The 27,228-nt window shown below is 38.4% G+C and overlaps 1 protein-coding gene across 3 annotated transcripts in view; it reads right to left on the bottom strand.

The window, feature by feature from the left end:
• LRRC58 (leucine rich repeat containing 58) overlaps positions 1-19,402 on the bottom strand; it is a 45,987-nt gene extending 26,585 nt beyond the window's left edge. Inside the window, exons 1-4 of one of the 3 annotated variants that reach the window (XM_073231582.1) lie at positions 18,760-19,400; positions 10,288-10,416; positions 9,224-9,501; positions 6,037-6,177 (exon numbers count right to left, since the gene is read on the bottom strand). In XM_073231582.1, the coding sequence (XP_073087683.1) occupies positions 6,037-6,177; positions 9,224-9,501; positions 10,288-10,416; positions 18,760-19,259 (1,048 nt within the window). In that variant the 5' untranslated portion in view covers positions 19,260-19,400. Of the gene's footprint in view, positions 1-265; positions 6,178-9,223; positions 9,502-10,287; positions 10,417-18,759 lie in introns of those variants that run through there. The other 2 variants (XM_017645423.3, XM_073231583.1) reach the window with 2 other exon arrangements.
• Between the last annotated feature and the right edge of the window lie 7,826 nt (positions 19,403-27,228).

The following is a 27,228-nucleotide window of genomic DNA, read 5'->3' as shown; positions in this document are numbered from 1 at the left end:
CATTGATTCTGGACTAAATGCAAGAACTAACTGACCTTTGTTAGCAAAATGACCTCACCAATTTCTCATGAGAGCACGCATCCGTAAGTCTGTTAAGACTGTGGAAGCATTAGGAACTCAAGTAGAAAGGGACTTGGTCTAATTTACCTTTTATCCTTTGTATCTAGCAAAGAGAATAAATGCTAACACATGCTTAATATGTATTTATGTATTGAAAAAATTCAGTGAATAGATGAGTAACGGTACAAGCAATCAAGCAAACACCAACATTATAAAGACTTTAGTTTTTTTTTTAAAGTAAATGCTTGTCAATTAGAACTAAAATACTAATACAGAATCAGATTCTAACAAAACACTTTTAATAAAATAAGGCACATTGTTTGATTAAGGCAGAATTCAAACAGAGGGTTAATATAAGATCACATTCTTTTGTGTGTCCTGGGGGAAGAAAGGAGATGTAAAATTGAAGTAACTTCAATATTCTTTTTAGAACATTTACCATTACAAGGTAATATACAGATCTGATGCAATAAACTGTATCTTCTCTTGAAAAATAAAATTCGTTGAATCATGTTGCTGTATTACATTTAGTGTTATTATTAAGTTTTAAATATCTATATACCTACAGATGTTCCTAATTCAGAAGATTTCAGATACAGAAAATTAACAAATCAGATCATAAAAATTGGACTAAAGCATAAGTGCATATATTTTGTTGATACTTTACATTCCCAAACTTTGAAAGAAGTTAAACTACTGGTTATTTAAAATATTTCTTCCATTACTTTTTAGAATTCATGTATTCTCATGAATACAAAGTGGATTCAGAAATGTAACAAATACCAATTGCAGGCACACAGGTCTCTCTAGGATTGTTGTAAAGTGACTGCTGAGGTTAATATTCCTTCTCAATAACATAGCACATCACATTAATGATCCCATCACTGTCAACCATTAAGTTAGTGAGAGGATTCTCTTAAAACATCACCTGTAGACAGAAGGACTAACTAGCTTAGTAATGTTTTTGTAGTACTAACAACAGCAGTGCCAATCTTATCACAGTTTCTTCTCCTAACTGGAATTTAGAATAAAACAGCTTTCTCCAATTTATTCACAGCCAAAGGAAGAAAGTTCTGTGAATGGAGATATGCAAGTATGACTTTCTGGTAGGATGGGTATATAAATAACCTTCATTAAACTAATACATTTTAATACTTACTAGATTGAATACTGCCCCATATGATAAATTGAGACCAACAAATGCTCAGTAAAAATCTATTAGCACCCAAATCAGTATTACCCTGTGACTGTTCAGTAATGTATGTTTGTTGTTAGTAAACTGTTATCTTCTACATCAATTCTTAGCAAATATGGAGCAAGGAGAGAAAACAGAGGTTTCTATATGCAAAAATACTAAAACATAATCCCCCTTTCAACCTAGTATTACAAAGAAACTACTCACAAAATATGCTATACCTCACAGCAATACCTTTATATGATGCTATTAATATGAAATTGGTTAGGAACTGTTGCTATCTCTTAGTGGTAGCAAATAATTTTTCCTTATAAAATAATATAAAAGAGGATATGCCATTTTACTCATTTTGTTTCAGGGAACCCTGGTCCTTACGGCTTTGACTTACTATGACAATATGCATGATTGGGATTCATTCTCCAGAAGCCCTGAACTCACTGATACTAGGACCTGTTTTAGAGGAAAGAGTCCCTCAGGGTCAGTCTTCCTCCCTCAAGTCAAATCCAAGGGGCTTGAGGCTGTCACAAACAGTTCCCCAAACTTTGAGTCTAGGATGAAGGATTTAAGTAAGGCATATATATTAAAAATACAAAATTGAATGTTATTAAATTCATTAGATTAGTGTTATACATAGTGTTTAATACAGAAACAGTGAATGTCAAGTAGTTCTTATCTATGGAGGGAAACAGAACTATGTATTACAGATCATATTGCCTAAAGCCTACACAGTAGCCTTTACTGTTGTTAAATGCCCAGCACAACTTAAAACCTGTTAGACTAAATGAGGAACAGTATTTATATTGACAATATAAAGTCTCTACTCTGGCTGAGAACAAAGGGGAGGTCACTTAGGTAAAAACTAGGTATTTCTAAATAAATGCAGCTTAAATAATTTTATATGTATATAGTATAACTGACAAAAGTTTGGCCTCCATAGTGTTTTTATACAGCTTTCTATATAAACAGCTACTGTTGAAATGCTTTAAAAGATCAAACTTTATTTGCACTGATTATTTGCTTAGTTATTTTTTTCCTCTTTACATAATGAAAAGGTAAACGTTAACCAAGGCTGTACCACAAATTCCAGGTTAATGAGGTCTTACTTTTTCCCTTTGGAAAGAGCAAGGTTAGCTTCCATTACTTGCTGGCGCTTCATTATGGAGGGATGTGGACAATCTGCCAATAGGAGAAACTGAAGAAATTTAGTGATAAAAGTTTTCAGATGGTAGTCAGTGAGTGGGTCACTTAATTTTAAAACAATTCACTATTACTAATGAACTTTCTAGGCTCAGGAATATCCCTGCTTGCCCAGTGACTTCTCTTTCTCTGTCCTTTGTTACTTTTAAAGATTTCTTCCACTTAACACTCCAGCAATTAGCCTTTTCCTTCTCTTTTTTTGTTTAAAGTTGATATTTACAATATTTGGTAGAATTGGTCTGCAGCAATACACTGAGCTAGTGTGGACTGCCTTTAACTTCTATTTATATCAACACAAAAATCTCTCAAATTTGAGGTACAGTTTACAATGCTAGTCTTCACTTTTACATTTACTAACTTAAATTTCCAAATATCAAGAAATGTAGAATGAGAGACTCCTCCAGTACACATTCCCTCTGTAACAGCAGACTTTCCCTCCACAACTCAAACTCAGGGAATTCTGAGAACCCTGACTAGCCTATATTTAGGTCAGCCAATCTCTGGCACCGTGAAAACAAAATATTGTATTAGCTAATCTTCCTATTTCCTAAAATCCTATAACTATTTCACCAACTCAGTTGGGTGACACTAAGAGAACTGGATTCTAGGAATAAGATGCCTAAGAATACTCAATGTAACCATTTGAATTTCAAATATTAGCACTGAAGAATTCCACTCTAACCACATTAATGCTTTGGTTAAGTAGTTTTATCTACAAAAGTACTGGTCATTAAAATTGCCCAAGCAGGAGCAATATCAAAAATCCATTTCACTATGAAAATTAGTGCAGATTCTGTAAATCTCAAAACATACTGGTAAGGTTTATCAACTGTAACTTAAACAGAAACAAGTAACTTAGCAACTAAAGAGACTATCATTTTAAACACATGGTCAGCTATATGACTGGGGAGCTGATCATGTTTTTTAAATACCAAGTTCCTTGTATCCCATCTTCTGGTTAATTTCTACAATCATCATTATGAAAAAAGGGAAAGTAGGGAAAAAAGAAACAGGGAAAAATCATAAAAATTATTAGGAGCTATTATACTGTAAAAGTTTAGGTCAGAGTAAAAAAAAGAGATAAAACAGCTAAAATTTCAGCAAAATTTCTCAGTAAAACAGATTTCAGTAAACGTCACCAAAAACAATCGCACACTGACCTCAGATTTTCAAATGTACATATAGAGAACCTCAACAAACATTTTGTTTGAAGCGATATTTTGTTGTATACTGTGATATACATTCTACATTATACAGTAAAGGACAGAAGCTCTCTGGTTGGACCTGTTTATATCTGTAAAAGATCAATCCCTGTATACCTTCTTTCTAGGAAGCCAGAAATATGTTACGTAAAAGTAAGTACTGCATTTACATACCTACCCATTTATTTTACAAAGACTAACTCTAAGATGATTATACCCAAACTGTTACTTAGGTCAAGCTGGTAATGAATTAGGAAGTAAACGGAACCATTTAGGACACAAAAATTTGGTCCTATCAATTTCTTTAATATAAAAGTGTTATTTATTTTCTATAAAAATATTCTATGTTTCTTAACTAAGCCAATTAACTTACAAAACATTTTGGGCTTGTCACTTAGGCATTGCCTAAAGTCATTGTTACGTTTTGTAATCTTGCAGGATGCAGTCTTGCCATGGCTCAAATGGGAAGGTAAACAAAGACTCTATTACTTCTGTTTTATGATATAACCACCCATATACTACTTTCCTAGGTCAAAGAAACATACTAGGTTACTTCTATAGATATAGTTAGAAAATTTCTGCATCAGAAGGAAAAAGGATTCTTATAAATTTTAACAAGGTGAAGGGATTCACTCTTATAGCAGCGTTTCACAACTGCAGTCATGAAACTCTCATGATGTTTCATGAATTAACACATATAATAAACAAACCCTGAACTATTCTACAGTATATTTTGCTCTAAAATAAAAAAATAATATGTGATAAAAACCCAACACATGTACACATAAGATTATTACACAACAATCTGCTTTTAAGAAGTGATGTGCCAGTCATGAATGCCACGAAGTCAGAGGGAAATCATCTGATGTGCCAATGCATTTCTGACCTTATTACTGTATAGGTAACATTTAGTAGTGAACCATCCTTTTATCATAGCTTACCCAATGATTGCTAGTATGTGTTGTACACTGTATAATGTGAACTTGTAATTGTACTATTATTCAATTTTTATTGCAAATTAAACTATTAGTAAAAATTTGGTCATTTTTAATAGCAACTAATTTGAGAAACCATTTTTCTGCTATACTTTAAAGATATATTTAACAAATGTTTATGTTATCAATACATTATTTTCATAAAGTATTCCGTGGTTAAATTAATTTTGGAAATTGCTTTATTTCACAATTTAAAGACAGCTTTAATCTTTACACAAATGACAGCTGCCCCCAATTTTATTTTGCTTGTAATGCTTTCCTAGTTTTTTAATTAAAATGTAGAGAAAGTTACAGTTCAGTACACATAGGTAAAGGTGCCATACTTGACTCAAACATTTTAAAATAATTTTTCCACTTCTTTAGTGTAAGATAAAAGAAAATTTCCAAGCTTACATCTCTTTTCTGTCAAAAGAAATCTGACTGATTTATTATTTATTATTTATTATTCTGTCTTATGCTAACAGGTTCATCAAGACTGTGGCCTCCCATTAGTGCAAAAGTGATTTGCCTACAGGGGATCACTTCATGTTTAAATAAACAAAAAATGAAATTAAGGTAGCCGTCAGTTTAATATACAGTTGTTTACCTAGTTCTGGTAATGGATATGTCAAAGTGTTCTGCATAGCATGTCAGGTTATAGGCTGCTCTGGCATCATTTCTTAAATAAACTTTTAAATCTCTGTTAGTGTTAAGGCACCATAATAGTCACTGCTCGATTATATAAAGGTAACAACAACTACATAGAACAAAGGAGCAGAATCAAAGGCTTTTAAAAGCCCACACAGAAGTTATAACCCTTGCTTTACCAGTTGGTAGGTCAGAAAGGTTTAGGTCCTCTGTAACCATCTTTGAACTTATCTGAATAGCTCTATAACTTAGACATCTAGGCAATACAAGGGAGGGTTAATTCTGGTATGGTGCAGTGTTCTACCTAAACACAAGGACAACTGTGGCAATAATTAGAGCTTTGATGATTTCTTCATCTCACTGTGACAAGCAACACCACCCATGGTTTACCATAGCACTACTCTTCTGAACATTCCTCTCTGCTGTGATTCACACAAAACTTGAGTGAAAACTGTACACAGTCAGTCAAATTTGAAACTGCCACTCAGAGTAAATTATAACCAAAGAATCCAAATATGGGACTGGACTCAGTCCTACTAAGTCGGTACATGAAACACAAAATCTTTCACATCACCTTGGTTCTTTCATGAACATTTAAGATGAAGGTAAGTTTTCCAATAACCTTCATTGTCTATTTTCTTTCTAAACACCCTTGCTCAGTCCTGCAGTGTTTCACAGCACCCTGCACTCTTTCAACCAAGGAGAACCTTCTGCATTCTGTGTGCGTCAACACTAGCTTCGTCCTCCGAGTCAGACTCACTCTGGGATGTGGAGCTGTGAGAGGCGGAACTACAAGGGGAAGAGCACTCAGGTGAACACAGGTAGTGCATCAGTGGGAGGCGGTACTTCCCACAGAAGTCCACAAATTTAATCTGTCTGACACAGCAGTCAAAGTAGACTCCTAGAGAGAAGAAATAAGTACAAAGTAATCATTACAAAAGCACAGAGCAACAGTTTCTTTTTCAACCCTTTTTCCAGCATTCTGAAGAAATGCATATACAGTCTACTCTTTTGTTAATCTTAAGCAGAAACAGTAATTGCTTCTATGGCTGCTTACAGAAATATCGGAAGGTCTAGGGATGGCAATTTGGATGCAAAGAGAAGGCCAGGAGATTTAAAGGAAGATGGCATTAACAGGACTGTTACTCAGCTAGTTCATCTGGGTGACCTGGGGGTCAGTGGCTGATGGAGAGATTAGAGAACACCTCAGGTGCCCTTCTTTCATCCCACAAGCCACTCCCTAGTACCACTCTGAAGTCAAGAAACAAAGAACCCACAAAAACTCCTCTAGTCTTATCACTTCCCTGGAGGGCAAACACCTATCCTCTAAGTTCCCGCTGACCAACTACTCTGTATGTAATGCACAGGGGACCAAAATACTGAGATAAAGCAGTTCAAGTAAAGGAAAAATAGTGATTTCTATTTATTTGTTCTGATACTCCCCCATTAACTTTCTAATTTTCTGAGCCTATAGTAAGTATAATTCATAGTTTAAAAAGGGAAATCCATGGTATGTTACTTTGAACAATTTAGTAAAGTAAATATAATTTAATAAACTGGTCAATTAGTATTGATAATAAATCTCCAAAAATGTCTTAGCTTCCGGAAAACAGATGGAAGTAATAAAATAAAGTATTACAGTTACCATGAGCTAAAAATAGTATACCACTACTTTGTTATTTTGAGTTCAATAATTAGTAAGTCTGAGGGGGGAAAATGTCAATTCACTTAATATATTCTAATATTTTAAACTATTATTTTTATTGTTCTTAAGATAAATAACATCAATATACCAAAGAAGCCACTAAGAACCATTGAAGATAAAACAGAGAATTCTTCTAGAGGTCCACTTCTAGAAAGGGATAGATTAAAAAAAAAGATCAGATACAGACTGAAGGCCTGGTATGAATGTTGTCCCTTAGCACTTTAAGACAATTTAGGAAAAGAAAACCACTGAGAAAAACTTAAGTACTAATTTGCCACAGCACAGCAACCTCTTCTAAGAGTGAGAAGCCACATGAGGATGTGGAGGATGGGGAACCCTCCTACTCTGTTGGTAGGAATGTATTAGTGAAGCCACTGTGGAAAGCGGCATGGAGATTCCTTAAAAAACTAAAAATAGAAATACCATAGAGCCCAGTAATTCCACTCCTAGAATTTACCTGAAGACAAAATCTCTGACTTGAAAAGATATATGCACACCTATGATTATCACTGAACTATTTATAATAGCCAAGATATAGAAGTAATCTAAGTGTCCATCAATAGATGAATGCATAAAGAAGTGGTACATATAACACACTGGAATATTACTCAGCCATAATAAAGAAATCCTGTCATTTTACAACACCATGGATGGACCTAGAGGGTATTTTGCTCAGTGAACTAAGCCAGGTGGAGAAAGACAAATACCATATGATTTCTCTTATTTGTGGAATATAAAAACAAAACAGAACAGAATGAACAGAATAGCAGTAGACTCACAGACACTGAGAAGTAACTGAGAGTTATCATGGGAGAAGGGCTTGATGGGTAGGTAGGGAAGGTAAAGGGAAAAAAGGGGAACAAAAATTCTCAATCATAATATAAATTGGTCTTGCGGATGGTAGCACAGCATGGAAAATATATACCCAACGATTCTGTAACATCTTCCTATGTGGATAGATAGTAACTGCAATAGTGGGAGTGAGGATTTAATAATGTGGGTAACTGCTGAACCACTGTGTTGTATACTTGAAACCAATGTAAGATTATATATCAATGACATGTCAATAATAAAAAAAAAAGGTTGAGTAGCCACAAATGGCCTAGAGTATTGCCTCTTTTTTTACTCTTTAATCCAATAGTGGGTTTTTTTGTCTTTTATCTGAGAAACTTAAATAATTTTCTCCCTTTTTTAACTTAACAGTTTCAAGATACAATTGATGGGGCTTCCAGGGAAAATCTCACTGGGCTCTGATCATCATTATGCAGTATTTCCTTAGAACCTACATTTATCTTACAAACAGCAAAAACTTTCCTGTATTCCCATTAAGTTAGATTTTTTAAAAGTAGTTTCTTATGTGGGAGCCAAAACAAAATGACCTGTTACAAGGCATGATCTCCCACTCACACACCCTGGCACTTCAGGCCCTTCATAACCTGACCTCAGTGTATCTTTTACTCCTCTCTCATCACTCCCCTAAGTGTTTATTTGAGCCAAATTATTACTTATCCAACATTCTGCCGCATATTGTTTTGTCTCCAATTTTGCTCTCTCCATCTATAATTTCCTATCCTCAATCTTACCTATCAAAATCCAACTCATACTTTAAGACTTGATCATCTCATTTTTCGCAGATCTAATTAAATGTACTCTCTCCCTCTGATTTCCAATAGTACTCTGCCATATATTCTATTATTTGTTTAATTTCCTCCAAATGCTGTAAGCTCAAGACGTTTTGAACCTAGGATTTCAAAGAATAGAAAACTCCAGAGTACATTCTGAAACTGGTGCATTCAGCCCATTGTCCCACATTCTGAATCATACTCTATGAAGGTACCTGATACTCAGAATGGTGAGTCTAAGAAAGTGTCCTAATGTTTAGGTGGCCAAACATTTTAGAAACTCTTTTTAAACAATTAGGACTGTTTATGCTTCCTTTGTGCTTCCTCTTATTTTACCATCTTTACTATCTTATGATGGTTCCAAGGCAGGATGAGACTTTCTGGGTATTTTCCTTCTGTTTGAATCCTGAAGTACTATGAAAATAATTTTTTAGAAAAGCAAGAAAGGTAGGGAGGGAGGAAGGGAGGGAGAAATGTCTTACTTTCCATTAAAAGAGTGAAAGGATGAGGAAAACAGGAATAGACTGACTGCTTTACTTTGAAAGAAGTGAGCTAATTAAAACAATGCTTAGAACATCAATTACAAAATAGCTAACCAAAAGGGAAACATGTACACTTACCTCCACACTTTGGGTTTGGGCAATTGCTGGCTAAACTCAAGTATCTAAGAAGGTTCCCAGGAAGGTCGTAAGGAGTGTAGGAGATATTTCGAATTTTAATGGTCCGTGCAGCTAATTCCAGAAGAGTTGGAGGGTCATAGGTCAAATCTCTAACAAAACGAACAACCAATGGATTTCCTCTCAAACTCAACTCTTCCAAATGAATAAGGTTAAGGATCTCTCGAGGCAGATATGTCAGCAAGTTATTGTGAAGGCTGAGGGAACGAAGTGAATTCAACCTGGAATGGATGCAGTACAAAAATCAACAGCAGTAAGCAAGGTGACTACCAAGAAAGTTAAGTGAAGAATGTAATTTTCCTGTGAGTGATTAAGATTAAAGTCAATAGAAGTAAAATAAAAAGCAAATGAAACTAGACTGAGTGTGTAGATTTGTAAATGTCATGAGGGACTTTTCCTCATGGAATCTAGTCAACTTAGAATAAGAGAATATTCTCATATGTTTGCTGATGTAAATGCTACATTTAAAGATTTTTTTTTAGCATGCTTTATCACTCAGATTCCGTAAAAAAGGAAAGATTTCTGATCTAGGTGATGGTTACATGAGTGTATATATATGTCAAAATTCACTGGGCTGTACACTAAGATTTGTGCATTTTATGTTATGTACCTTTTATTTTAAAAAAGATAAAAGAGGGAAGATTTCAAATGTAACAGGAATCAAGATCCTTCACATCTCATTAGAATAAGGCTACTCATGTCAAATGTAAAATCAGTATAATCCCACAAAACCTGAAGAAATCTAGCCAAATTAATGCTCTACTTTTGATTAATCAGGCTAAACTAGTATTTTGAGGAAAAAACAGACCATTTAAGAGTAACATTAAAAATAAGCAATTCAACTCACAGCCAACATGAGAACTGTAATTCTCATGAACCACTTACTTTGAGAACACCTAATTCATGTCTACGTATAAAACAGGACATGTGAAAAGTGGGGTGAACGCAGGACAGTAATTTCTAAGTAGGGATCTCTGTGTGTACATAAAATGCCTGAAACTACTCACTGTGAAAGCTGAGGAGGCACACTCTGGATTTTGTTGTCACATAATACCAAGTAATTCAGACAAGGCAGATTTGCTAATTCTGGTGGGATTTCTTTGATGAAGTTTCCTCCAAGATATAAACACTCTAAACTGCAAAAATAAATGAACAAAACAAAAAAAAAGTAAATAAGCAAAAATTAGGCAAGATACACCACTGTCCTTATTACAGTGAACACACTGCACTTATTCATTCAGCAAATGTTCTACTTAGGGATTTGCCATGCAGTAAACAGTCTCTCGAAAAGTAATGCAACAGGGAGCATGTATTATAGGTAAGCAGACAAGATATGTCAATGTTAGACAGTATTATAATTAAACACAAAACAAGTGCAAAAATAAGCATAACGTGATTAAAATACTGAAAATAAGTGGACAATCCATAAATGATTCCGGAGTTTAAAAAGCAGAGAAGTAACAAAAGGCCCAGTACCTGTGACTTCAGCTGGACTCTGAATTTAGCCCCTTTAGATAGGAGGAAAGAGGACACCTCAGGTGGGAAGAGGGGGCTTTGATGGGACAATGGGTGTATCTTTTAACATGAAGAGCATTCACATTGAAGAACTCAGATATAAGGAAGGCCGGTTTACAGGAACCCCGAGGTCTGCTGCTGGTAGGCTTGGATCAGACGCACTACTGGCAATGGGAAAACGACTAGCTTTTCTTTGAAGAGTAGAAAAACATTGCCAAACTCTAGGCTTTTATTTCTTATTTATTTCTTCTTTGCTTTTTATTATAGCAAATGCATTCTTCAGCAGCTAATAAATTACATAAAACTGACTTCAATCATGAAATTAAAGTTACAGATAATTATCTTGTTTTCTAACAACAACTTAACATTTTAGACACAGCATACATTGCACTAAAATGTAGTGGGACTCCTTGTGGTGATGACTGTAGAAAAGCTCTAAGAGATTTTTGCAGGGAGTGGCAGAATCTGTTCATACAATACACATCAATATAAATAAAATGTATGTACACAGACCTTTCCCGTTACTATGCTACTTTTGTCTTCCTGTTAAGTCTAGTAACACAATAGACCCTATCATTCTTCTAAGACACCTTTAAATGGGAGAGAAGATAGCCTAATAAACTATTAATTACCCAAACTTCCAGGGAAAGAATTACCTGGGATACTTTTAAAAATAGAAAATTCAGGCTCTATCCAGATCCACTAAATCAGAGTCCCAGGGAACGGCCAATTGTACATCTTTAAGATAATGGCCTATTTTCTATCCTTTACCCATTTTTCTGATGGGTTATATGACTTTCATTAATTAGTTGGAAGCTTTGGTGTTGTTAAATATGTATTTTGCCTAACCTTGTTCTTCTGTGGCCTATATAATGGTCTATTTTTGTTTACACTTCATGTGTGTAAAAAGAACGTGTAGCTATTAGGATTGAGCTTACAAACTGTGAGCTTTAATTTTTCATAGTATCTCTTACTTCGCCTTCTTGCTCCAGTGGTTAGTCCAGAACCACAGTTTTTTCCCTCTTCCATTTATAGTTCTATCAATTTTTGCTCTATCCCCCTGAGGGTTACAGAGGCAGGAGAGCCACGGTCAAAGAGGTAGCGTGAAGTGCAGATCACGGAGGGCCCAAAGAGCCTCAGTAAGGATTTCAAATTTTATCCTGGGTAGGAAGGGTTTTGAACAAAGGCTGGTTTTATAACTTGACTTACAGTTGGCTATAGTGTGGAAAATACCTGGGGAAGTGGTGGGGAGAGAGTGCGATAGCAGCCGCAGAAGTAGGAAGGCCAGACTGGAGCCTAATGCAGTAGTCCAGGGCTGAAATGACAGAGATTGCCTGCTACATCTTCTACCCCTTTACTTTTCACTTATTGGGATATTTCTATTTTGAGTATTAACTCACGTAAACAGGACTTGAGTTTGATACAACTAGCCTTGTGTTTCCTATTGCCATGAGACAGCTCAGTATCCTTTTTCCCTTCAGTGCTTTTGTTGTGCTGCTCATCAAGTTTCCTTTCATCCCATTTCCCCTCTACTGTTTTGAACTGTATACGTTATTTCTAATTTGCTTGTAGTTACCTCTTCAACTTCTTTGCTCTCCCCTCACTTCCAAACACACATCTATACTTCCTTCTCTTTTTCTCCATACCATTACCTAGAATTAGTTCTACCTTGAATTGAAAATAAATTTATTTCCAACCAATAATGATGCAGATTCATCAGTATGTTTTACCAATTCCTTTGTTCACCATTGTTTCTGGCAGCTTGCTATTTCTTTTAAAGCTTCATTTTTCTTGTAGTACATCCTTTCAAAGTTCTTTCAGCCAGGATCCCTGGTTGTTAACCTTTGAGTCTTTTGTCTCTGATGTTTTTATTTCTTTCCCTTACTCTTGAATAATAGCTTGGCTGGGCATAAAATTCTAGGTTGCCAGTTACTTTTCCTTAGCACTAGCAAAATACCATTCCATTATATTATCACAATGAGTATTACTATTGTTCTTTTGTAGGTAATCTGTTTTATTTTTTCTTACCAGTTTTTAGGATCTTTTTTCTCTATCCCTATTTTTCTGACGTTTTACTATGATGTATCAAAATATCTGTTTGGAGTGCTCCCTTTAATTACAGGAAATTCTTAGCTACTACTACTTCAAACATGCCTTTCCTACATTCTGTCTATTCTTCTAGAATTCCTAGTAAACAAAAATTTGAACTTCAGGATCAATTCTCCATATCTTTTAACATTTCTTTCATATTTTCATTTCTTTATCTTTTTGTGCTGCTTTCCAAGAGATGCCTCAGTAGTATCTTTTAGCTTAACTCATCTAACTTCAATCTACCATTCAGCCCATTGAGTTCATAATAATATTTTTCATTTCTAGTGAGTCTAATTGGGGTTTTCATAATTGTCCATTTTTAAACTTCTTACTCTTGTTTCACTGATGAAGTTCCTCTTATACCTCTCTAAAGTTAGGAAACCTATGTAAAACCCTTTGCAGACTGCCTTATCATACATATTTTCTCAGCTATGATTTCTTCCATTTGTTGAATTTCTTGTGTGATGATTCAAAAAGCCAACTTGAATGTGAACTTGTCATTTAAAAAATATATTAATACTCTTGTGTAAATCTTTTCAAGATTGCATCTCTCTCTTTAGAGTTTGTAATGCTTAGTAAAAGTAAACAGATAACTTTAATTCTGTCACATTTTCTTTTTTCTTTGAAAGATTACTTTGTAGCAAAAATCAACTGTCTGGTCATAAGACTGAATTCACCCACATACAATTAACTGTTAATTTAAAGCACTGGTGAAAAAGGAATTTTTTGATTCTACTAAATATGGTTTAAGTTAATGTTCAGTTATTTAGAAATCTCTATATTTCAAGAGCTACCAGGATAGGATAGGACAGAATAGAATGAAATAGAAGAGAATATTTGGAGTCAAATAACAGAAACTACCCTGGTAAAGGAACTATTTTAATAAGAAGACTATTTGGGGAAAAATTTTAGCAAACTTGTAAGTCATTTTATAAAGGATTCAATAATTGAATAAGAGCTTGCTGCATACTCTAACAGGGAAGAAAAGAAAAGAAAATGAAGAAAGGGAGCAGTGAGTCTGAAAACAAACATTATTCTTTCAATTTATTTAAGTTAGGAACCAAGAAAAACTAGTGTCTGGTGATAAAGTTACTACTCAATGTCTTCTCGCAATGCTTTGGAGTGGGGTGGGGAGGTATGCAGACAGAGAAGATGCCAAACCTTAGTAGTTACTGTGTCTTTGGCAGAGGAGGATCCTGTGGTCCAAAATATAACCAAGCCCACGATTTTTGAAATTACGTAAATTCTCTTTTGTAACAGATGGGTATCATCAATCAGAATACACAACCAGCACTGAATTTACACCTTCAGGTTTATTTCTCACTTTGAAATAATTTCCCAAGTTCTAGAGACTTAAAGCCTTTAATGATTTGTGGGAATTAAATTTCTAAAACCTATCTACCCTTTCCAAACATTCTTTTGCAGGAGAAAGGAAACTATTATTGAATTTAAAGCAAACCTGTAGTATTTAAAAGTTTCTTATGCTTATCAATATTGCACCTCTGTTAATCAGGCTTTAAACAAGTCTACTCTTTCAGTGTTGACAAAAATAGGGAACAGAAAAACTATTCACAGAATTTATTATACAAGAATTCTTCCTTTTCTTTCTGTTTATCATTAACAGAATCCTTAAGCTTGTTTCTTAAATGTACTTCATTTCTCCACTCCTTAGGGATACTTAAGTGGGTGCCTTTTCTCTAGTGAGGGCCGATGAGCCACTGAAAAAACACTGGGTGCCTTAATGTCAATCAACTTTACCCACAAGTGTAAGTAGAAAATATTTTGCTTCTCTACCTAAATAAAAATGATATTAAATGTAACACAAATATACATTTGTCCTGTGTTATGGATGGCTAAAGGGAGATGGAATTAAAGTGAGACAGATTTGTATACAAAGGGGCAGAAAACACAGAGACACAAAAAATAAGAACTATACATTTGTGAAAAACAAAGTCATTTTCTTCAAGCAGCATCCCATACTGAATCGTTTTCAAATAGTATCACTCACCATAGGCTAAGTATATTATATGTTCAAAAGTAGAAATTCAAATGGAAGAATCATCTCTTGGTACTCACCCCAAATTAAGGCAATAAAAGAAAGAAATCAGAAGGAAGAACCCAGAGAAGAACTCAGTGTGTCACTCTAAATGGGAAAAAGGGTTTTATTAAACACTATCACATTCTAGTCTATTTATCCTATTATCTGGTCCAGTCCCCATTTGTAAGGTATCAATCTGTTGCACAATACCTTCAAAACATTACAGGGCATTAATATTTAGCTTTTGTTTCTATCACAATATTATCTTCAATTTCTAAAACCACAACAAGCAGCTAGTGGAAGAGGGGTTATGAACAGAAAAAGGCAGGCATTACTTGAGAAGAAAAGATTGTGGGGAATGGTACCGACAAAACCCACCTATGCTCAAGCCTATCTTCCAAATGCCTAGCACCCTGGATGCCAATCAACACTGCAACAGGTGCTTTTCGTTGGTGCGTTTCGTTGGTTTTCTTTCTTGTCTGTTGCCCACTAGGTGGTAAGTTATTAAGCCCTTCCCCAATTAATGTCTAAGCTAACTGAGAGGAATAAAAGGTAAGAGTTCAGAAAAAAAGGTCAAAATACGAATTACATCTACTCTTCCAACATTACAAAAAGAAAAACTATACTAAACAATGACTATACCTATTTGTTGAAGAATACCTTATATTTTAATGGAAAGAATCTACATCTATAACCTCAAGGTTCATACTGAGCCTTATTTACTCCGGGGGAATGAAGTTAATCATAAAAGCAAGATTCTTAGCATCTATTTATTTGTTATACTTCAAAATTATATTTCTGAAACCATTTTTTAAAAATTTTGCCACTGGGGTATAGAAAACATACATAAAGACACCCTTAAGAGGTGTCTTCTAAATCTGAAGAGGTCAATTACACTAATTAAGCAAAGAGTTATTTGTTATTCCTTCCTGGAATGATGAAGCATAGGGAGAGAGGGGACCTTCATTATATACTCTGCATTATTTTTAAAATTGCTGTTAAAGAGGATAGGTATTTTCCTAATCACAAAAACACCTGGTTTTAAAAGCAACACGGCATAGTATACAATAGATGTCAGGGTCATCAATGAGATTTAGGGGGTCCCTGATATTCTAAGAGAGGATAGTTTGGTCCCTGAACAAGTAATATTTGATGAGCTTTTGAAGTCAGAGTAAGAAGTAGCTAGGAGAAGGTTGGGTGGGATGAGTCTAGGTAGAAGGAGCAGCACATATGAAAGCCCAGAGGCAAGAGGTACTGAAGGCCAAAGTTTCTTGGGCAGGTACTTCAGGATTTAAGTGACTGAACCTCTACATTTTCAAAGCTGTAACACATTATTTTAGTACTGAGTAGTAATCAGCCTTTGAAGGTTTAACCACATGAATCTCAATGTCACTATCTGCCTCAAAGAAGTCATTGATACTAAATCTCAGTTTCTTCATCTATAAAAAAAAGGGGGGGTGAATTAGGCCACTGACTAGGCTGTTTCTACTTCTAAGAGCAGATTTCTACATGACCTTTTGAGCCTACACTCAACCTGAGTTCTTATTTGAAGCATGACCTAAACCTTTTTTGATTCTTATCTTTCTGAAGCACACCATTTAAAAATGAAAACTCTGACCTAAAAAAATCCCAATACATGATTGGAGCCAAAGGCACAATGACCAAAAGACATAGTCATTTTTTGGCCCAGAAAAGCAGATTAACCAGGCAAACAGCCTTGACCAATCCTTCTGATCACATATGCAAAGTAACAGAAATCAGAAGAATGAGGTTCTAGTCCTATTGTGTCACTGTGGGATATTCATGGGTTTGGAGTCATGGAACCCAGAGGTCAAATCCAGTTCTATCACCCACTGGCTTTGTGACCTTATGACTTAACCACTCAGACCCTGTTTTTTTCCTCTCATCTCAGAGTCATTGTGAGAATTAACAAACATATTTAGAGCCCTTACAACAGCCCACTGCATTTTAAGTATTCAATAAATAGTATTTTTGCCTACCTTTCTCCCCATGTAATGGGCATAATACTTCCTCTGGGTTTTTCTTAGTATACTGAGAAAATTCAAATAAGAAGGTTGGAATCGTACAGTTTCAAAATTAGAAGGAATCAAAGATGCCAATTTTACACCTAAATCTCTCTCCAACCCTTCTATTTCTTTCTATCTCACCTGGCATCATTCTGGTATAAGCTACCATCATCACTGACTCTACTATAAAGGCCTCCTAACCAGGCCTCAAAATCTCTTCTCATCTCTCCACCCTCTTCCCACTACCTTCTTGTGCAGCAACGACAGCTTAAAATTCCTGTGTACTTAGAATATAATCTAAAACCACCACCTTCAAGATCTGACATGTCTGGGATCTGGTCCAAATATGCCACTGTTCTTCTTGGTCACTTCCTCACTACGCTCCACTGCAAAGTCCCTTCATTACCTCTTGCCTCTGGGCTTTCATATGTGCTGCTCCTTCTACCTAGACTCATCCCACCCAACCTTCTCCTAGCTAGTTCTTACTCTGCCTTCAAAAGCTCATCAAATATTACTTGCTCAAGGACCAAACTAAGTCTCCCTCCGCTCTTTTGTTTCAAGGCACTCCTATGTCTTCATAGAACTTATTACAGTTGTAATCAAATAATGAGGTTTACAGTTAATAGTTTAATGTTTCTTGTTAGTATATTAGTTCCATGGGGTCATGGTATGTTCATGATTGTATCCCCAGCACTTAGGACAGTGCTTGACACATGGTAGGTACTCAAGAAATATCTGATGATGAGTAAATGAAGGTAACTCTTGTCCAAAAGCCTCATTCTGCTTATTAGGAAGCTGTAGTCAGGATATGTTAAATGGCTTGCCTAAGGTGGGACACCGTTCTTTTCACTACGCTTAATCTGATGTCCTTTCCAACTCTAACACTGCTATCTCAGAATTTTCAATAAAGGATATGAGACTATTTTACAGATGGAAGATATTTTTTCCCCCCACTTGTAACAATACACTGGCTCCTGCTCAATTTCTCACTTCCCTGCAGAGCACCTTAGAAGACTTTTGCTATCTTGCTTCTCTCTGCTTCCTCCCTCCATTTAATTCAACATACATTTTACTGAATAATCTAGTGGGTGGGACAGACCTGTAAACAAAGTATAATCAACAAAATATAATGAATGCAGTGGCGGGATGAATGAGGTACAGAAGATTATTTAAGCAATAATTAATTGTTGTCCGGGAAATAGTAAAGGAAAAAAACCAAAGAGATGACCCTCGGGATAGGTCCTGAAGGATGAACGTTAAGTTCAGCCATGTGCAAACGTTCCAGGTAAAGGGAACAGCACAGATGTACACATAGTGAGTGCTCATAAGGTGCTAATGAAGTGCACGGCTCGCTGAATTCCACAAATAATACTGTTGGTATAGCTACAGAGAAGAGGAAGCAGAAAATGTACCGAGAGGAGACAAATCAGAATAAGTTGTATGTCACGCTAAAAGGCATATAAACTTTGATCTGAAGGCGTAGAAACCACCCAAAGACTTCGCAGGGAGGAGGTAATAACCGAGATTTACATTTGTTGTAATACCTGCTCAGTTCAGATCATTCCCCCAGACCCAAAAAAGAATTGCATCTAAAATCTGCATTTGGCAAACGTAACATCCCAAACGCTGTCTCAAACTGGATCGTCGCTTCCAACTCTAAGATGGCCGGGCAGTACTCACTGCCAAAGAGTTAGATAACCCGCAAGAAGTCCTGTGGTAACTGAACGGCGCCAGGGCCAGGCCCGGCACGCCGAATCTCCTGGACAACGCCCCTGGCCTCCCTCCTCGTCTGGCGGGGCCTCGCTCACCTCTGCAAGTTCTCGATCTCGGCCGGGATGCTCTGCAGCTGGTTTCCGCCCAGACAGAGGGTCTGCAGGCCGCGCAGCTCCAGCAGCGAGGCGGGCACCTCCTGGAAGCAGTTCCCGCTGAGGTTGAGCATTTGGAGGCTGCGGCAGAGCGACGACTGGGCCAGGCCTTTGGGCAGCGCACCGGGCCCGCCAAGCCGGTTGTTCTTGGCCAGAAGCGTGCGCAGGCCCCGCAGCGCGAGCAGCTCCGGCCCGAGCTCAGTCAACGCGTTGCCGCTCACGTCCAGCTGCTGCAAGTGCTGGAAGCCGTTGCCCAGCGCCCGCGGCAGCGACACCAGACGGTTGTGCGAGAGCAGTAGCCGTTGCAGCGCCTCCCGCGCGCCGCGCCGCTCCTCGCCCCAAGCCTCCAGCTCCAACTCCAGCGTCTCGGGGGACACGCTGAGGCGGGACAAGTTCAGCTCGGCCTCCCCGCCCGTGGCTACCGTCGCTCCGGCCTCCTCCATCCTGGCCGCCGCAGGGCCACTCCGGAGAGCGCCGCGCGCGAGCCGCAGGCCAAGAGCAACGCGGCGCCCCGGAACCTGAACCAACGTCCGCGTCGGAAGTGGCGAGGTCCGGAGCTCACCCCGCGCGTCCCCGCCGAGTCACGCGGCGCGAAGCGGCGGGTGCGCGCGCCGCTCGGGGCGGGGCGGGGTTGCGCGGGGCGGGGCCTGAGAGCGGGCGGCTACCCGCTCGCCTTCTGAAGTCAGTAGGGTTTGGGCCGGTGGGCTTTGGAGTCCTTGGCTGTGGTCACCTGTCCCGGGAGACCAGCTCCGCCTTGGTAAACAGCCAGAGGACGGTTTGGCTGTCTGGCCTTGAGGGACGCGCGTCAGGGTTCGCTACCCGTTTGGTTCCCAGTTTAGGCGTGGAGCCTCGCTAAATTTCGTGGTGATTTTTCTCCATTACAGCAAGCCCCTGGGATTTAAAGTCCCGGGATTAAGCAAGCCGACTTCGAAGTGCCAAAACAGCTGAACTAAAAACGAGAAGCCCTGGACCCTACCTCAGGCTCTGCGGTTTAATAGCCTGTATACTTGGGCAAGGGATTGGCTTCAGTTGCTCCATCCATAAAATATGAATAGTACTTGCCCTACGGGATTTTTTTTTAAACATGGTAAAAGCAACGTTATCAGTTAAAGGCGTTTCGCGATTTGAGCTGTACAAGCACTTACGTGGTTTTTGGTTTAAGTTGTAATGGCTAGCAATGAATTTGGGAGCCATGGAGGAGGTTCGTTAATGGGAGATGGCTCAAATTAAGTGATCCGTTTAAAACTCCAATTTAACTTGGAAAACCCTGGCTTTAATTTAGTAATTCTAAGTAATAGATTTTCCCCTGCCTAACTCAGTCTTTTCTGAAATTACTTTTTATAATTCTGATAAGTCATGAATAGAAAGGACAAAAATATTTAGCATTTTTAAACAACCGTATGCATAAAAATGTAAGATTGTGCATAAGCAATGGCATTAAATTGCTTTCCTTCTAAAACAGAATAACAGGTTTTTCTTGCCAGTCATTTGTGTGAGAAACTTTATGCCTCTTACTGCCAAACTTTAATTTCTGGTTAATAGTGATAGGAGGATATACTTTTGTCAGTTTAAATGGGATAGAATGCTTTTAAAACCAGGAGAGTGTCCTGATTTTGAAACCTGTTTTGAAAAGGGCCTTTTTAAAAATAGTCTTTGTCTTGGATCAAGATCACATTCTGGCAGGAACCCGAATATATGTAAACCGCAAATATTTAACTTGTGTTCTCTGTGCTGTACTGCCTTCCCTGTGACCTACCTATATTGTGACTGGGAAAGCTTCATTCCTTTGTGGAATATAAAAACAAAGCAAAACAGAAGGAACAAAACAGCACTAGACTCAGAGACACTGAGAAGTGATTAGTGGTTACCAAGAGGAAGGGGCAGTGATGGGTTGGGGGGAAGGGGAGGAAGTTAAAGGGGCACAATAATTTGCGATCACAATATGAGTTGGTCACGGGATGGTAGTACAGCATGGAGAATATTGTCAATGATTCTGTAACATCTTTCTATGTTGATAGATAGTAGCCGCACTAGAGGGGGTGAAGATTTAATAATATAGGTAATGGTTGAATTACTGTGTTTTACATTTGAAACCAATATAAGATTATATATCAATGATACTTTAATAAAAATAAAGTGCTTAGTGTAATAGCACAAAGTAATGTAAGTAGTGGCAATTATTAGTGGTAATAGTAATAGTAGTTACTGTTATAACTATTACTCTCTTCCACTTATTAGATCATGATCAGAGTAACGAGGTAATGAGAAACAAAGTTGAGAACCATCTTTACTCGTGATGACACACTTCACGATGCATAAACTGGTTGTCTGTTCTGAGCCATGCCGTGTTTTGGGGATTAAAATTGGAGAGGTTGGTTTTAATCTCTTTGCCCCTGAGTCTTGATTCCCAACTTTCTATCTCCATTCCCACCATCTCTGATTCAGATAGCCTTTCTGAAGCACTGCTTTCATTGTTTCAGTCTCTCTCCCACTTCGCCTGACCCCATGTCTTGTCATTAGTTAGCAAATGGAAGTCAGATACTTTGCCTGGCATTCAAGGTTTTGGGTTAGTTTCCATGCTTAGTGCCTCATAGTTTGGCTTGTCCAGTTTGCCCTGGGATGTTTTAAAGTTCTGCCATCTTCCTAAAAACTGTAGTCCAAGTCTCAAACAACCAGTTACTCTGTTTAAGGCAGCATAGAAGGCACAGGGAACTGTAGTCTTTCAATCCATCATGAAGACCAGTCAACCTCTATTTCTAGGGGACTAGAGTGAGTCTGCAACCAGTATTGTCAGTTAAGGTCTACCATTTGGTTATCATTAGCAATGCAATTCCTTCCTCAGCCTCAGTGTATTCTTGCTGTAGATTAAGATGCTTTCCTGAATATCTTTCTCCAAACCAGTCTCCTTTACTGAAGTTTGGGATCTCTTTATTTTGAAGATTCAAATAATGACATGACATTTTTGGATCTGGATGTCTTTGGCCAAGCATTTCTCATTGTTCCCATTGAATTTACTCCATTTAGGATTTTTTTTCTCACACCTGGTGAAATGTTTTCTTTGGTGATTGTTTTGAGAATTTGAGTGCCTATGTATCTTTTTAATTTTATCCACTTGTTCAGCCTATGTTCCATAATTGGGTTGTTTTACCTTTTCATAGATAGATAGTCATAACAACAGCTATAAAAAAGCTAAAATACCTTTAGTCCCCAGTTTATTCATTTGCAAATACTCATTGAGCACCTCTTGTGTTTAAGAAATCGAAAATGTGAAAATGTGGAGATAACATTGGAGATGTGGAGATAACAAAAATAATGGCTAATGTTCACTAATTGTTATTATAAGGGATGACACTGTCTGGGCTTTATAGTCATTATTTCATTTAATCCTTATCTTCATTTTATAAGGTAGATATTTTTTTTATTAAGGTATCATTGATATAAACTCTTATGAAGGTTTCACATGAAAAACAATGTGGTTACTACATTCACCCATATTATCAGTCCCTCCATACTCCATTAAAATCACTGTCCATCAGTGTAGTAAGATGCTACAGCGTCACTACTTGCCTTCTCTGTGCTACACTGTCTTCCCCATGACCCCCCCCACACACACCATGTGTACTAATTATAATAGCCCTCAATCCTCTTCTCCCTCCCCACCCCTGCCCCTTGGTAACCACTAGTCCCTTCTTGGAGTCTGTGAGTCTGCTGCTCTTTTGTTCCTTCAGTTTTGCTTTGTCTTCGTTATACTCCACAAATGAGGGAAATCATTTGGTACCTGTCTTTGTCTGCCTGGCTTATTTCACTGAGCATAATACCCTCTAACTCCATCCATGTTGTTGCAAATGGTAGGATTTGTTTGTTTCTATGGCAGGATAGTATTCCATTGTGTATATGTACCACTTCTTTATGCATTCATCTGTTGATGGACACTTAGGTTGCTTCCATATCTTGGCTTTTGTAAATAGTGCTGTAGTAAACATAGGGGTGCATATGTCTTTTTAAATCTGAGAACTTGTTTTCTTTGGGTAAATTCCTAGGAGTGGAATTTCCGGGTCAAATGGTATTTCTATTTTTAGTTTTTTGAGGAACCTCCGTATTGCTTTCCACAATGGTTGAACTAATTTACATTCCCCAAAAGGTAGGTATTATTATTCCCATCTTACCAACAAGAAAACTGATGTGTGGGAAAATTAAGTAACTTGTCAAGTTACAGTCAGGGCCACAGATGGGGCTGGATACCAAATTAGTGGAATACAACTCCAAAGTTCATGATTTTGTCCAAATACTATCACTGCCTTCAAGAGACTTATAGTAACAGAGATTAAACATGAACCCATAAAAAAAAATCCAATTTAAAGTAGGTGGAGGACCTGAGAGACATTTCTCCAAAGAAGATACACAAATAGCCAGCAAGTACATGAAAAGATGCTCAATATTACTAGCAAATATAATTAAAACCACAGAGATACCCCTCACATCTACTAGGATGGCTAAACCTAAAAGGTAGATAGTGAGTGTGGTGAGGATGTAGAGCAGCTGGACCCCTCCTACACTGCTGGTGGGGATGTGACATGGTATAGTCGCTTTGGGAAACAGTCTGGTAGTTCCTCAAAAGGTTAAAAAATAGAATTACCATATGACCCAGCAATTCCACGTCTAGATATATATCCAAGAGAACTGAAAACATGTCCACACAGCTTGAATGCAAATGTTCACAGCAGCATTATTCATCATAACCCCAAATTGAAAGACCACATAGTGTATGATTCCATTTATATGAATGTCCAAAATAGGCAAATCTATAGAATCAAAACAGATTTGTGGCTGCCAGGGGCTAGGGGGAAGTGGGAGTGAGGAGTGGGCACAGACTTCCTTTTCGGGGTGATAAAGATGTCCTAAAATTGATTGGGTTGATGGTTATTGTAACTCTGGGGGGAAAATATTTTCCCGGCCTGGGGCAAAAATACCTTTGAAACCAAAATCAGTCAAAGGGAGAAATTAAGTGGGAGAAACACATTTATTGCTTACAAGCAGTTGTCCACTTCTGCTTGCCCATGTCTCTTGCAGCCCAGCTGCAAAAAGGGACCCCACCCAACCTCTGCAGTCCAGATATGCCCTCACTCCCTCTTGCAATCACCTACTGATCTGGAGATGGCCTACTCTCCACCCCTTGGAAACACCTACTGATATGGAACTGCACTAAGGCCAGGCGAGAGATTCTGGAAATACTGCAATTTTACCCACAGTTATACAACTCTATGAATTTACTAAAGACATTTGAATTATATACTTTTCATAGATGAATTGTATGATATGTGGATTTTATCTCGAGAAAACTGTTATAAACCCAAAGTCACCAAAATATAAAGTAGCGGTTGGTAACTACCATGTCGAAGCATAACCAAATACTATGAACATTCAGAGGGAAGAGACCACTTCAGGCTGTTGCAGCTAGGAAAATGTTCATTGGATAGTAGGCTTTAGGTAGAGATGGGATGAGGCATGTGAAATTGGAGGAAAGGAAAAGAAGAAGGTATTTCTTGAGAAGGAATGGCAAAAACAAGAAGGACAGTATAGCTGTGGGTAAAATTGTAATATTTCCAGAATGTCTTGCCTGGCTTTAGTGCATCTGCATCCTCAGGGGTGGAGAGAAGTATGGCTTTAGTGCATCTGTAGGCATTCTTCAGGGGTGGAGAGAAGTTCACCTCCATATCACTGGGTAATTGCCTGGGCAACAGAAGGCTTATCTGAACTTGAGAGGTGAGGGGAAGTGCTTGTTTTGCTTCTGCTGAATCAGGAAAGATTGATGGCCTGGACTGCAGTTTGTAAGCACTAAATGGGTTTTAAACTTTATTTCTCCCTTTGACTGATTTCAGTTTTAGAGGTATTTTGCCCCAGTAGTCGACAGGATCTCTGATCCGAAAATCTGTCAAAATGGGTGCAACCCTTGGCAGGCCTTCCCTAGAGATGATGAGGAGAAGTAGCGCTTGCACCAAGGGATGAGGAGAAGTAGCGCTCGCACCAAGAGATGTGTGTCTGCACTCATGTGGTCATGGAAATGCCACCACTGCTGCTGGCTGTGCTGACCCAGGCCCTTGGCCTGAGCCAAAGGCTGCTGCTGCTGCCGCCGCTGCTGTTCTTGCTGCTGGCTGGAGTCTCATCACAACTATGGAAAGGAACAGAGGTCTGATATACCTTGACAGAGAAGCAACTGGCTGCTGTATACCACACCTTGCTGGCTACAGAGCCCATCATAGAACAGCTCCAACCAAGGTAATAACCAACTATCCCACTGCGGGGTAGGTGCAAGACTGGACCCAAAGGCCATGGAGTGGCGGGGCACAGACACCTACCATATATCATGTGACTGGCCATTTGCCTTTGGCATCCCCAGGGAATGATGAAGCAGATACATTGGCTCAGGTGTGTTGGCTAGAAGGAAAGCCTGCCTCTAATGTGGCCCAATGGCTACATCAGTGTTTGTTGCACATGGGGCAAAAGACAAGGTGGGCTGAAGCCCATCGGTGGGGCTTGCCACTGACCTTTGAAGAAGTCAGCCAAGCCTGGAAGGAGTGCTTGATCAGCAAACCACCAAGAGGGGTCTAGAGCATCTCTTTGCAGCCTATGGCTTGCCGCCAGTGATTGAGAGTGATCAAGGCACCCACTTTATTGGACATGCATTGCAAAGATGGGTACAGCAATTAGAAATAAAGTGGAAATTAGATACTGTTAAATGGATGTGGCCCTGGACATTTTGACACATGGGCCAGTAATGGCTGGCTCTTCTGGCACCTTAGGGAAAAGACCTGGAAGCTGGCCTCCTGTGTATTCCTGGAGTAACAGCAGAGTGGGCCCCAAAGATCATGGTTATTTTCTTCTACAATCCTTGTGGCCTGGATGCACCCCCTGGCTGCAACTGCTGCATGATGGCTGAAATGGTGAGCTTTGGACTTAATCTGAGTAGGACTTTGAACCTAGCTGAATCCTCTGGTTTGAGGATTATCATGATTTTATTGCTGTTGCTATTGTATGTCATTAATCTGGTCACAATGCTTCAGTTTTCTCGCACAGGGACCATTGCAGGAGAGGGGGAATGAGTAAATTGTAAGGTGAGATTTCTGGACGGGTGGCCTGTGGGTGCCTGTGGGGAAAATTGTAATATTTTGAGAATATCTCACCTGACTTTAGTGCATTTGCATCCTCAGGGGTGGAGAGAAGTATGGCTTTAGTGCATCTGCATATCAACAGGCATTCTTCAGGGGTGGAGAGTAGTTCACCCCCATATCAGTGGGTAATTGCCTGGGCAACAGAAGGCTTATCTGAACCTGAGAGGTGAGGGGGAGTACTGATTTTGCTTCTGCTGGATCAAGAAAGAGAGATGGCCTGGAGTACAGTACTGATTTTGCTTCTGCTGGATCAAGAAAGAGAGATGGCCTGGAGTACAGTTTGTAAGCAATAAACAGGCTTTAAACTTTATTTCTCCCTTTGATTAATTTTGGTTTTAGAGGTATTTTGCCCCAGGATTTCCTCTCCCTGGACTTACAATAGCATATGTCTGGGAAATGGTGAAGGACCTGGTTTGGCTGGTGTGCTTGGTGCTGGTGGTAACAATAGCCAAGTATTACCACACTTTGAGGAATAATAGGAGAAAATATTTAAAATTGTCATTTTGCCTCCCAAATCTAAAGTGTGCTGTTATGATATGGTGTAAAGAAGGAGTAAAGCTCAAAATGGTAAGTTGGTCTAGATCATGGTTGGGGGGGTATTAATACCAGATGAGGAGTTATCTCTGATTCTTTCCTTACTGGAAGCTCTAAATCCCATTTCCTTATAAGCTCATACAGACATACATGAAATGAATGCCAGGCTTGAGGTAGTGTGTTGCAAGTGGCACCTGTAAAAAGGAGCCCTATATCTGAGTACCAAGTATTCTTCACAGTTCTCAATACTGTGGCAGCATCGGGATGGTTCTCCTCTGCCTCATAGTAGGAATCAAATGTATGTCATGCCCAAGCCCCATAATATGATTTAGAGGAGTGATATGAACTGATCACAATGATTTCATTCCATTATATTCTATTCTGCAGTTATTTTATTGAGCATACTGTGTAAGTCTAGGCTAGATGTTGTAGGGGCTTAAAAAAAGGACATCCCTCAATAGTTCATGTTCATAGATGTAGCTTTAAGTTTATTTTGGAACTTCATAGCTGTTTCCTCAGTCACTAGAGGTGATAGAGGAACTGAGAGATTCTGAAGATCCAACTTCTTGCACAGTCAGATGGGGTGAGGGATTAGGGTGAAATTGCCTCGGGCACCCGTGCCCCGCGGGAGGTCTCCTGTTCTTGTCTTTATCTTATTTGCCCTGTTTTAAGAAGTCTATTTCCCAGGAGATGTGTTCCTTCACATGCT

This window comes from Manis javanica, chromosome 3 (assembly GCF_040802235.1).
Source record: "Manis javanica isolate MJ-LG chromosome 3, MJ_LKY, whole genome shotgun sequence".
Classification (NCBI taxonomy): domain Eukaryota; kingdom Metazoa; phylum Chordata; class Mammalia; order Pholidota; family Manidae; genus Manis; species Manis javanica.
The sequence above is the reverse complement of the archived record's forward strand: the minus strand, read 5'-3'. Positions and strand labels throughout refer to the sequence as shown.